Source organism: Topomyia yanbarensis, chromosome 2 (genome assembly GCF_030247195.1).
Source record: "Topomyia yanbarensis strain Yona2022 chromosome 2, ASM3024719v1, whole genome shotgun sequence".
Lineage (NCBI taxonomy): Eukaryota > Metazoa > Arthropoda > Insecta > Diptera > Culicidae > Topomyia > Topomyia yanbarensis.
This window is the reverse complement of record NC_080671.1, coordinates 199,486,185-199,499,433: the sequence shown is the minus strand read 5'-3', so window position 1 is coordinate 199,499,433 and position 13,249 is coordinate 199,486,185. Positions and strand designations below refer to the sequence as shown.

The 13,249-nt window shown below is 38.3% G+C and overlaps 1 protein-coding gene across 4 annotated transcripts in view; it reads right to left on the bottom strand.

The window, feature by feature from the left end:
* The window catches only part of LOC131682649 (protein outspread), a 641,520-nt gene that overhangs the window by 318,571 nt on the left and 309,700 nt on the right, over window positions 1–13,249 (bottom strand). For all 4 annotated transcript variants that reach the window (XM_058964303.1, XM_058964301.1, XM_058964299.1 and 1 more), the window contains one exon: window positions 4,841–4,921. In XM_058964303.1, the coding sequence (XP_058820286.1) occupies window positions 4,841–4,921 (81 nt within the window). The remainder of the gene's footprint in view (window positions 1–4,840; window positions 4,922–13,249) is intronic.

Here is a 13,249-nt window from a genome sequence, read left to right as displayed (position 1 = left end):
AACCCGAAGAGGCGAATGACCTTAAGGTTAAAACCTCTATAATTGAAATAAAAAAAAAAAAAAAAATGTAACATTACTCTACTTTGCGGGTCTGGATCATTAATGATCAATTAAAGCAGCTTTGACCACATTGGCCACCTATGACGGTTCATGACGCCCCCGGGGAACTCGCCAAGTTTCTGAGCTAATATCACACCCATTCCCCAAAGAATTCTCTACCGATTTTTACAAACTTGATTTCAAATGAAAGATACAGTAATACCGTTGACTGCTGCTGAATTTCATTCGGTTCTGACTCTTGCTTCCGGAGTTACAGGGGTGTTAGTAAGGATACACTGGAATTTCCCATATAAATCGGTACAATCGTAATACCTCAGAGGCTAAAAACTATTGAAATGGTCACCAAATTACTTCTAATTGCAGATCTAGATCACTGATTGTCAATCAAACATTCTTTGAATATATTGTCCACTATCGACGATTCCGGAAGTCCGGAATTCCGGGCATATTCCACAATTAATGTCACATCGGTTCTTCGGTGATGACTGAACCGATTTTCTCAAACCACGTCTCAAATGGAAGGCAAAATATGCAGTTGAGTATTGCGTCGCCGCCCCTCCCCCCGCCTTGCCCTTACACCTCCCTCCTTCATCACTCCCCTCCCCTTGGACCACCCTCATGCTCGCATTTCCTTCATCCACCCCGTATACCGAAATAAGATGAAGGATTTCTGACTCATCCTCCACTCCCACTCTACTAACCCCCCATTCCCTCCACTTTCAAACCCATTCCACCAACATTTCAAAATATAATCACATAAAGATAACATTGAACTCATGCTGATTAATCTAATTAAATATTATTCTTTTACCTTTCTCATATAGAAAGGTTATGCAATTGCTCCAATTGCCGAGTCTCATATAACATTCGACTCAGTTCGCCGAGATCGTAAAATATTTGTGTGTATGTATGTATGTATGTATGTATGTATGTACGTATGTATGTATGTATGTATGTATGTATGTATGTATGTATGTATGTATGTATGTATGTATGTATGTATGTATGTATGTATGTATGTATGTATGTATGTATGTATGTATGTATGTATGTATGTATGTATGTATGTATGTATGTATGTATGTATGTATGTATGTATGTATGTATGTATGTATGTATGTATGTATGTATGTATGTATGTATGTATGTATGTATGTATGTATGTATGTATGTATGTATGTATGTATGTATGTATGTATGTATGTATGTATGTATGTATGTATGCATGTATGTATGTATGTATGTATGTATGTATGTATGTATGTATGTATGTATGTATGTATGTATGTATGTATGTATGTATGTATGTATGTATGTATGTATGTATGTATGTATGTATGTATGTATGTATGTATGTATGTATGTATGTATGTATGTATGTATGTATGTATGTATGTATGTATGTATGTATGTATGTATGTATGTATATATGTATGTATGTATGTATGTATGTATGTATGTATGTATGTATGTATGTATGTATGTGTGTGTGTATGTGCGGATTTGTTAACAAAATGTCCACATCGGTTTCTCGGAGATGGCTGAACCGATTTTTACAAACTAAGATTCAAATGAAAGGTATAATATTCCCATAGGTTGCTATTGAATTTCATTTTCAACCGACATCTTGTTTCGGATTACGAGTTGAAGAGTATGGTTACAAAACAAAATTTGTTGATTTGTCCACATCGGCTTCTCGGAATTTTCGGAACCGATTTTGACAAACTTGATTTTAAAAGCTGCTGTTGAATTTTGTGTGGATCCGAGTTCTGGTTCCCGAATTATAGGGTGATACGCACGATCACGCAGCAAATCCCGATTCTAACGAATTCTGCGATGAATCTAAAAAGGTGAATTTTTTCCAAAATATAAACATAACTGTTGAATTTGTAGATCTAGGTCACCAACAGTCATTCAAAGTCTCTTTGGCCACACTGGCCACCATCAACGGATCCGGAAGCATCCAAATTCAAAATAACGGTTATATTAGTTTCTCGAAAATGGCTAGAACGATTTGATCAACTTAGTCTCAAATGAAAGGTGTTGCGTCCCCGGAAACTGATATTAAATTCCATCTCCATCCGACTTCCAGCTCCGGAGTTACGGGTTGTGGAGTGCGATCACATAGAAAACTCCGATTCAAACCGATACCGCGATAAATGCAAAAAGGTGCTCTTATATATACTTAGCAAGTGTAATAAGAATGAAAGACATTTCGATAATGTTATAGTGTACGAACTAGCTATTAAATCATAGTTTGGAGAAATGAGACAGGCACAATTGCACCTCTAGGTGGATTAAAACAGGTTTTTTCAAATAAATATTAATGTATAAAACCCATGGTATTCCTAGTAAATATTGCATGCACACCGGGCCTACCAGGCCCGGCTTGCCTTTTTGTGCATGTAAAAAATTCAAACATAGCTGCGCATCACTCCATAGATGAAAATTTTACAATTCTTTATTTTTGTTATAGATTTCAAAGCTACTTATCAAAATTTCCATGCCCAAGCTTATACTGCATACACATGTTTTTGTAACTAAAAAATTGTAACGTGCCGGGCCTCTGAGACCCGGTTGCCTTTTTGAGGGTTAAAAACTAACGTTTTGTTTGTGAATATGTATAATATCTATACGGATACTGATAGCTCTTTTCACGCACTATCGAAAAATATAATCATTCGTGGAAAGGATTAAAAGTCACCTTAAATAATACAAAATGTTCAAGATTAAGAAAATTTGCTTAGTATGCTCGTGAATACATTATCTCCCACAATTTCTACAAAACAAAATGTTTTGCAACAAACCAGGTATAGGTGAGATACACAACGAGAAGCAGCGCTGTATGTCTAATAGAAACTGAGAAAAAGGGATTCCGCCAACTTAGCCCAATCGCCAACTAGCCCCGGACTTCCCTATGTATTCTTGCAGAATAACGCTCTCGAATTTGTCCGTATTTCTTATCTCTACGACGCTATTATCACATTTAGGAGACCTCCTGCGGCTCTAGCACGATTTCGTCTGAATTTCACAACGTTGTGCACGACTTCCGGAGGATTAACCGTGTGAGTGAAAAATCTGAAGATTTGATCAAAACTAGCTCAAAGTGCTATGGGTCATCAGGTGGACGCAATACAAATGGATTTTTCAGAAGATTTCGACAATGTACCACACAACATCACAATCCTGAAATTACAACTTTTAGGTTAGGTTAGGATAGGTAGAAACACGCGTTCTAGCCCGAACAAAAGGTCGGCAGTCTTCTCGACCCGCTTATTTTTAATTTATTTATTAACGATACTCGTATCAAGTCTATGCAATTGTTACATGAAGACTATATCAAAATCTTTCAAATTATTGCTAAGGGACTGCACACTGTAGTGCTTCAAGCTTACTTACTCCAGGACGTTATGAATATAGCATACAAGGAGGCGCTATTGGAAGCATCGATTCGATTCTTGACCTAGGACTGCTTTTCGATAGGATTGAGTTGAGCTTTTTCGACCATATAACCGCGACAACTCCAAAAACTTTCGGAATGGCAGGCTTCTTAAAAATTGTATCGCAGAGTTCGATGATTTCCATGCACTAAAGTCAATTTACTGTGCCCTGATCATAAGTGTTCGGGAGTGCGCTGTGCAAGTCTATGTATCATACCATGTCGTTCAAAGATACTGACTAGAACGTGATACGTGATACAAAGATACGTCCGATTTGCCTTCAGGGAACTTCCATGGAATGATCCAGTTAGTTTGCCATCTTATGCTAATAGATGTATGCTACTCGTATCTTCTACGAAGATACGAGTAGCATGCATAGTTTTGTTGTCAAGGAATATCGACAGTCCGCGTCTTCTATCTGGCGTTATATGCGCTTCCCCGTGTGCTCCGTAACCCCGTACAGCTTGTATGCCTACTCTTCTCGGGCAGCTCATTCAGTGTTCATTTGCACACCCGTGATGTAAACCAATCAAAGACGATGGCCGTCGCTCAGCGTTATGGTAACACCCGGGTAAGGTTAGTTCGGACTGCCTTTTGTATGTCAATTCTAGTCGTGTAGCTCACTCAGCACGTATATTCACACCCGTGATGTGAAACAGTTACAGACGTTGGCATTCACGAGACGACACTAAGCCACCGTACTGCATACAGACATGGGAACGATTTCTATTGGATACCTGTCTAAAATTTAAAACGCAATCATTTTCATTGTCAACATATATTTTCCGTTGAAGTTTTTTTCAAGAATACTTTTAGTGAAACGATTCCTAAAAAATATTATAGCAAATGAATCGAAAAATGTGAGAAGGTGGGTAGGGTCACTAGAATCGTCCACGCAAGGCCTCAGGAGGGAGATGGGGTCAAGAGTGACTGTTTTGTCCACGTAGTATTTGATATTTATTGATAGGAATAACACCTTTACTAGAACAACTGGAGCCATAAGATGTATAAAGAGTAGAAGTTAACGGGGAAAAGGAGGACAGATTCCAAAAGCTCAAAAACTTTAGGATAAATAGTTTTAAGCACATATGTAACTCCCAGTTAGACTCAAAAAGACATAGTAAGTCAACCAGTATATAACTATTTATTTGCTTCACGTCAAACCAACGCTCAGTATGACAGACTTGACTGCATGCACGAACTCGGCACTTTTATTGACTTTAATCTCATTAAAAAAACCAATGCAAACATAGTGAAAGCACTATCGAAACAGGTTGACTCCAGGCTCAACTTCGAGTGTGACCGTGGGGCAACATGAACATTAAATCATAACGTCTTACCTTTGTTCTGTAGAGCGGATTGCTGAAGTCCCAGTCGGGTGCCACGAATAAATATCCACGTTTTGACACTTTCCTCGTTGCCTGCGGGAGGAAAAAGAGAAATAGATAGAAAAATCATTAGTACTGTCGTGAGCTTCACTCGTCGGTAAGTGGGGAAGCTAATAAAATAATTGTGCTTCCGGGTGAAGTAAATCTGTAGAGGTACAATAAAATGTATATCGGGTTCAACGAATAAAAAAATCTGCAGGTAAACAATCTAAATTCTGTTTGATCCTGTACCCTTCATCGCAAATCTAACTTGTTTTGTTCAACATTGTCGCGTAAAGTGGTTGGAATAGAACCGTGGAGCATGCCGTCAATACTACGAGATTTCTGCTCTAATTAAGAAATTGTCATAAAAGGCGGCAAATCCCATTCATTTCACACTTCATGAAGTAGGCTGAAATTGCCATTGTGCTCAGCACGCGCCCAACGCCTCCACTTGGGATTGCTAGTTGGCTGCTCGTTTGAATCCGCTGGAGGGCACAAATTGGCACTTCATGGCCTGCTCTTTGCTCAGTGGGGCTTTGCGGAGCGGGAAGTTTGTCAGGGTAAATATGGTTTAACAATCGCTCCAACTGATGCCGTAGACGCCATAGCGGAATAGTTTGGGCAAGGTAATGAAACCAGGTATGTAAATTAATTAGATTTAAAACAGCTTTGCTGTGCTTGTAGAACAGACGGTTTGAGCGCACTGTTTTCAACTCCCAATGGCGGACTATTGCAGCTATGTGTTGTACAATGAATTGTATATGACTGTATTGAAAAGGGTGCAATTGTTTCTGTCACTCGCATGCGGTTGCAGCCGCGGGTGACATACATGCGTTGTCTGTTTGGGCAACTGAGCACTTCATGGAAGCGTCAATATGAGGAAGACAAAAATGCCACATTCACTCTGTGTCATATGAATAAAAGAAAATCCGGTTTCAAATGTTTGTTGTTCCATTGACTCAATTTCGAATGCGTACAACGCCGCTATACGGAATGCTTATTGGGGCATTGCAAAAAACACTCATTTTGTGAGTCTCAAATGCCCCTCGCTTCGTATTCTGACAAATGTCAAAGTAGCTCAGATGCTACATTTCACATCATTTCTTCATTGTTAGACCCCCGCCAACTTCGATTGAAATTTTTGCCATTGGTACTATGGGAAAATATGAGGATAAAATACATTAAATACTATAATTTGCAAAGTAGCATTTTTTGTAATTTTTTCCTTTGCAGCCTCAGTCAGAATACGAAAAGTTTAGGTTAAAAGGCATTATGTCATCCATATCAAATTTTATCATTTACTATTTACCGCATATATATATATATATATATATATATATATATATATATATATATATATATAAATATATATATATATATATATATATATATATATATATATATATATATATATATATATATATATATATATATATATATATATATATATATATATATATATATATATATATATATATATATATATATATATATATATATATATATATATATATATATATATATATATATATATATATATATATATATATATATATATATATATATCTTCGCTTCCAGTTTTTTGCCTTTTGCTCCGACATCTTGTTATCAGATGCCAACCATTTCTCTCGACGACGACGATAGTCGTATTTTGGGGCGCGACGCAGTTGATTCGGGATGCCTCGAATCCCTCACCACAGTCGACCAGGCGACCGTGAACCGTTCCGATACTGTTCGTGAGATTGACGAAAGGATCTTCCTACACGGCAACATGGCTTCGCTCTCTGCTGTACCTGATCCGTCCTCCAACAACATCGAGGTTTACTACCAGAATGTTGGTGGCTTAAATTCATCAAAGGACAGCTATTTGCTCGCGACCACGGGTTGCTGTAACGATGTTATCGCCTTGACCGAGACGTGGCTCGACAACCGTACTCTGTCTCGCCAGGTCTTTGGTTTAACATTCGATGTCTACCGCTGTGACCGCAATGCCCTCAACAGCCACAAGACATCAGGCGGTGGTGTGCTTATCGCCGTTCGCCGTGGTATAAAAGCCCCAGTGATCAACGATGACCGGTGGGCGAGCTCCGAGCAAGTGAGGATATCAGTGAAACTTGCCGATCGCAATCTGTTCCTGTGTGTTGTATATTTTCCACCTGACAGAATTCGTGATTCCAGCCTGATCGATGTACATCTTTCCTCCGTTTCTTTTATCGCCTCGATCGCCGCCCCGTCTGATGATATCGTTATACTGGGCGACTTCAACTTACCTGGATTGACGTGGTGCCAGGCAAGTAATGGTTTTCTACGATTGGATATCGAAAAATCTGCGCTTATTAACAATGCACAGTGGTCCATATCGCTAATTTAGGAGGAATTTTTACTTTCTGACAAACCTGTATAATTTAGCCGTATCATGTCTTAGGATGAATTTGTGTACTTTAGAAGATGCTTCTTTTTATTGGAATAGTTATTAGGGTGGTTCTAATTTATCTAAAATACGAAAATAAACTTTTTACTGATGAAAGATAGAGCTCCACAGTCTTCCACAAAGTTGTAAAGTAACTTATTTTGAATAAATTTGTTGAACATATTAAAGCTCTATCTCTTTTAGTTTTTGTTATACAAGAAATTTAAAAAAAAAGATTAGGGTGTTCCTGAAAAAACGTTTTTTTAGTATAACTTTCGTATCTTTTACTTTTTGTTAACACAACCTTTGGACAGCTTATTGAAAACTTCAAGCCGAGTATTTTTCTCCAAGACACCGAAGGTCTAACTTTTTTCTTTAAAAAGTTATGGATACTTTTCGTTAAAAAAATAGCCTATTTCAAGGCTCAATATCGCTGATGCGGGCACCTAAAATTGAATTCTGTTTCCACCACATGAAAGACCATACTTATTAGTATATTTGAGCAAAAATTGGCGAATACGATATTTTTTTAAAATTTGCAATTTAGATTTAAAGTTTGTAGTTTTGCAGGTTCAACGCATTAAAGCATTTACACACATATCGTTGTATTATGAAAAAAGCCACTTTCAAATATCATTCTCTCATCGCAGCAAGCTTTGCATAAGTGAAACGACTGTCAAAAAAGGTTTCTGATTTTATTCGTTTTAAATAAAACTAGTAAATATGGATATTAGTCGAAAAGAGTTGGCGAATTTGCTTATTGCTGGTAAAAAGACAGATGAACTGCTTAAGTTCATTACAAGTAGTAATCCAAATGTAAAATTGAGACTTGTTAATGTTCGAAAGAAATTTTATATTTTGTTAAAACAACCTTTGAACAGCTTTTAGAAAACTTCAATCCACGTTTTTTCATAACTCTGAAAGTCTAACTTTATACTTTCAAAAGTTATGGAAACTTTTCGCTCATAAATAGCCCTTTTTCAAATGTCATTATCTCTGATTGGGGCAAATAAAAGTTCGGATTGAACCTTAGAAAAGAACATACTTTTAAGTATATTTGAGCAAAAATTGGAAAATATTATTTTTTTTAAGCATGTAATTTTAAATTTACTAACCAAAGTTTTAAATTTTATCGCATAGCGACATAAAAGAAATTGCCTAAAGCCTTTGTATTTCCTTTTCTGTTTTGCTTACATATCAACAATACAGAATGTGTTCATTAAAAATAATTTGGCTATGACAACAATTTATGATTTATATAAGGAGAATTTATTCAATGCCAATTAATTCAAAAGTAGATGCATTGCATTTTCAGGTATATCCAGCGGTGCTCGTTGAATTCGACGTTTACATTTAAGAGAAATTATAGGATCTGATGAAACAAGAAGTCTCTTGAAAACGTCATCAAGATTGACGAGTCGATCGAATTTGCGTGCGTGGAATTCTCGGAATCTGCGAATACTTTTATTCCTGGTTTCTTGAACTTCTTCACTGCACATACCTACTGGCAGCATGTTATGTTGAATAATGCTTCCTCCATGGACCAGGAGTTTATGCACGGTTGGTGAGAGAGCGTACCAACCATACAGGCGTACATAAAGCAATCGTGTATCTTCGGCGTAACTCCGGTAAGCATCCGCGTTAATTCCCAATTTGCTGTTGATGATTGTTAATAGCACATACATACGTTCTAGCAACAGCTCAAACCGAATTTGAGTGCGCTTACTCCGAATCCACAACCTTCTAAATTCCAACATGAAGATTTTTATTTTCTTCCGAGCACTAACAAGTCTCAATTTTACATTTGGATTACTACTTGTAATGAACTTAAGCAGTTCATCTGTCTTTTTACCAGAAATAAGCAAATTCGCCAACTCTCTTCGACTAATATCCATATTTACTAGTTTTATTTAAAACGAATAAAATCAGAAACCTTTTTTGACAGTCGTTTCACTTATGCAAAGCTTGCTGCGATGAGAGAATGATATTTGAAAGTGGCTTTTTTCATAATACAACGATATGTGTGTAAATGCTTTAATGCGTTGAACCTGCAAAACTACAAACTTTAAATCTAAATTGCAAATTTTAAAAAAATATCGTATTCGCCAATTTTTGCTCAAATATACTAATAAGTATGGTCTTTCATGTGGTGGAAACAGAATTCAATTTTAGGTGCCCGCATCAGCGATATTGAGCCTTGAAATAGGCTATTTTTTTTAACGAAAAGTGTCCATAACTTTTTAAAGAAAAAAGTTAGACCTTCGGTGTCTTGGAGAAAAATACTCGGCTTGAAGTTTTCAATAAGCTGTTCAAAGGTTGTGTTAACAAAAAGTAAAAGATACGAAAGTTATACTAAAAAACGTTTTTTCAGGAACACCCTAATCTTTTTTTTTAATTTCTTGTATAACAAAAACTAGAGCTTTAATATATTCAACAAATTTATTCAAAATAAGTTACTTTACAACTTTGTGGAAGACTGTGGAGCTCTATCTTTCATCAGTAAAAAGTTTATTATCGTATTTTAGATAAATTAGAACCACCCTAATAACGATTCGAGTGAAGCATGACTGCAATGCTTCTGACACCGTCAGCTATAATTTTAGAAAAGCCAACTATAATAGCATTATTGACTTCCTGTCGAATATCCACTGGACTGAAATTCTCGACAATGATGATGTCAACGTTGCAGTGCAGACCTTCTCCAATGTTATGAGCTATGCTATCGATCGCTATGTACCCAAAAGAAGTGGCCTTCAATCTAAGCACCCAGCGTGGTACACTGCCGAGCTGAGACGGTTAAAAGCGACTAAAAGAACCGCTCTGAAGAAGTACTCCAAGTTTGGGGGCTACGTGCTGCGACAACACTACGTTCATGTTAACCAAGTCTATAAAAAGACATCGAAGCGTTGCCATGCCGATTACTTGCGAAACGTGCAACGTAAGTTGAAGTCCGAACCTAAAACATTCTGGAAGCATGTAAACGAGCAAAGAAAGGAATCCGGGTTGCCTTCAACGATGAGCTATGGAGGACGTATGAGCTCTAGTTTACAGGAGATCTGCCAACTATTCTCTGAAAAGTTCGCGAGTGTTTTCTCCAACGAGAAACTGACACCGACCCAGGCTTCACGCGCGGCTCTCAATGTACCTCAATCATACCAGTCTTTGAACTCTATCAATATCGACAATAATATGGTACAACTGGCGATTAGCAAAATGAAGGCTTCAACCTCGGCAGGCCCAGATGGTATACCAACTATTATTCTAAAAAAATGCTCTGCCGGTCTAATTGAACCTCTTTGTCATCTGTTTCAATTGTCGCTATCAACCGGAGTATTTCCCGAACTCTGGAAATCCTCCTTCATGTTTCCAGTTCACAAAAAAGGTGATAAAAAGGTAGTTGACAATTACCGTGGTATTACAACGCTAAGCGCAGTTCCTAAGCTGTTTGAAATGGCTGTGTTGGAACCCATCTCCAGCCACTGCAAACAGTATATCTCCGAGACTCAGCATGGATTTATGCCGAAACGTTCAACATCTACGAATCTTCTGTCGTTCACAACATATGTTACAGATGCTATGTCGGACGGCCTTCAAACTGACGTTATCTACACGGATCTTTCAGCTGCTTTTGACAAGATAAATCACGCTATTGCAGTGGCAAAATTGGATAGACTTGGCTTTGGTACTAATATTCTCCGTTGGATGCAATCGTATCTCAGTGATCGTCGTCTAGCAGTCAAGATAGGTGATTGTGTATCCGAAGAGTTCTTTGCTTCATCTGGTATTCCGCAAGGCAGCCATCTCGGTCCATTGATTTTTCTTCTGTATTTCAACGACGTTAACTTTTGTTTAGAAGGGCCACGGTTGTCTTTCGCCGACGACCTCAAGTTATACCATAGAATACGGAATACTGATGATGCAGCTTTCCTTCAACGCCAACTGGAAACCTTTGCGGAATGGTGCGAGATCAACCGAATGACCCTAAACCCCAAGAAATGTACGGTCATTACGTTCTCGAGGAAAAAAACGCCAATTCGATTCAATTACTGTCTAGCTGAATCCACAATTGACAGAGCGAATTGCGTCAAAGATCTCGGAGTTTTTCTCGATGAACAACTGACGTTTAAACAGCATATCAGCTATATAGTCGCAAAGGCATCACGCTGTTTGGGGTTCATAATGAGAATATCTAAGCACTTTTCAGATATTTACTGCTTGAAATCTCTCTACTGCTCACTCGTTCGATCAACTCTGGAATATTGTTCAGTTGTGTGGAACCCTCATTATCTCAACGGTGTCCATCGAATTGAGACAGTACAGCGCAGATTTGTTCGGTTTGCCCTTCGTCGATTGCCTTGGAGCAACCCTCACCAGCTGCCAAGTTACGAAAGCCGGGGTTTGCTTATTGGACTCGATACATTGCAAGTGCGACGGGATCTATTCCGTGCTATGACAATTTCGGATATTTTGCAAGATCGAATTGACTGCCCCGAGCTTCTCAGTGCGATAAATATGAATGTTCGCCCTCGCGCCCTTCGCAATAATTTATTCCTCCGATTACCTCTTCGCCGGACTAACTATGGAGTAAACGGTGCCATCATTGGTTTGCAGCGGACCTTCAACAGAGTGTCATCCGAGTTCGATCTTCACATTCCACGTAGCAGATTACATGTTGACTTTTTAAATAGATTAAGAAATTATCATTAGGACCACACTGTGTCTGTTGATATTAATTAATTATAAATAAATTACTCCTCAGAACTATTCCAATAAAAAGAAGCATCTTCTAAAGTACACAAATTCATCCTAAGACATGATACGGCTAAATTATACAGGTTTGTCAGAAAGTAAAAATTCCTCCTAAATTAGCGATCTGGACCATTGTGCAATGCCAGTTCTATTTTGGACAACTACAGCAGCACAACTCTTCGACAAATTAATAATGTCACCAACGAGAATGGACGTACATTGGACCTCTGCTTTGTAAGTGCCCGGGACAGCACTCCGTACTGCTGCATTGCACCGACTCCTTTAGTCAAGCAGGTGCGTCATCATCCCCCACTACATCATGTATTCGCTGGTAATTTAAGAGTAAATTTTGAAGACGTCTCAAGCTCTATCGTCTACGATTTTAAAAACGCTGACTACGACAGCATCGTTAGCATGCTGTTGGATATAAACTGGGACGAAAATATTAACAATGACAACGCGAACGAAGCAGCGATGACGTTTTCTAGTATTCTTAACTACCTTATCGACCGCCATGTACCAAAACGAACAATTAGTACCGATGAACACCCTCCCTGGCAATCAACCGTCCTTAGACGGTTAAAATCTGCCAAACGAGCTGCATTTAAAAAATTCTCAAAGCATAAGACACTTGCATTACGAAATCACTACTTTCAACTCAACCACGAATACAAGCAACAAAGCAGACGCGCCTTTTTAGACACCAGCGAAACGTCGAGAGTCAACTGAAATCCAAGCCCAAGTCGTTCTGGAAGTATGTTAACGAGCAGCGAAAAGAATCCGGTTTGCCATCTTGTATGTCGTTTAATGGAGTTTTAGGCACCGACACTAAGGAAATTTTCCAACCAACCAACGACAAATTTTCAAGCGTTTTTTCCAACGAGCGCTTGCCACCACAACAAGTCGCTGCCGCCGCTAATTTAACTCCTTCTCTAGGACGAACCATCAATCGAATTTGTGTCGATAATGCTGCCATTCTTGCAGCAAATGCCAAACTGAAAGCATCTTGTTCCCCGGGTCCAGATGGTGTTCCCTCGATTTTTGTCAAAAAGTGCATCAGCGGGCTTCTTGAACCACTTCGGCGAGTCTTCGAGCTATCACTCACTACTGGTACATTCCCTTCCTGCTGGAAAGCAGCGTACATGTTTCCAGTTCATAAAAAAGGAAACAAATCGAACATTGACAATTATCGGAGAATCTCGTGTTTAAGTGCTGTATCA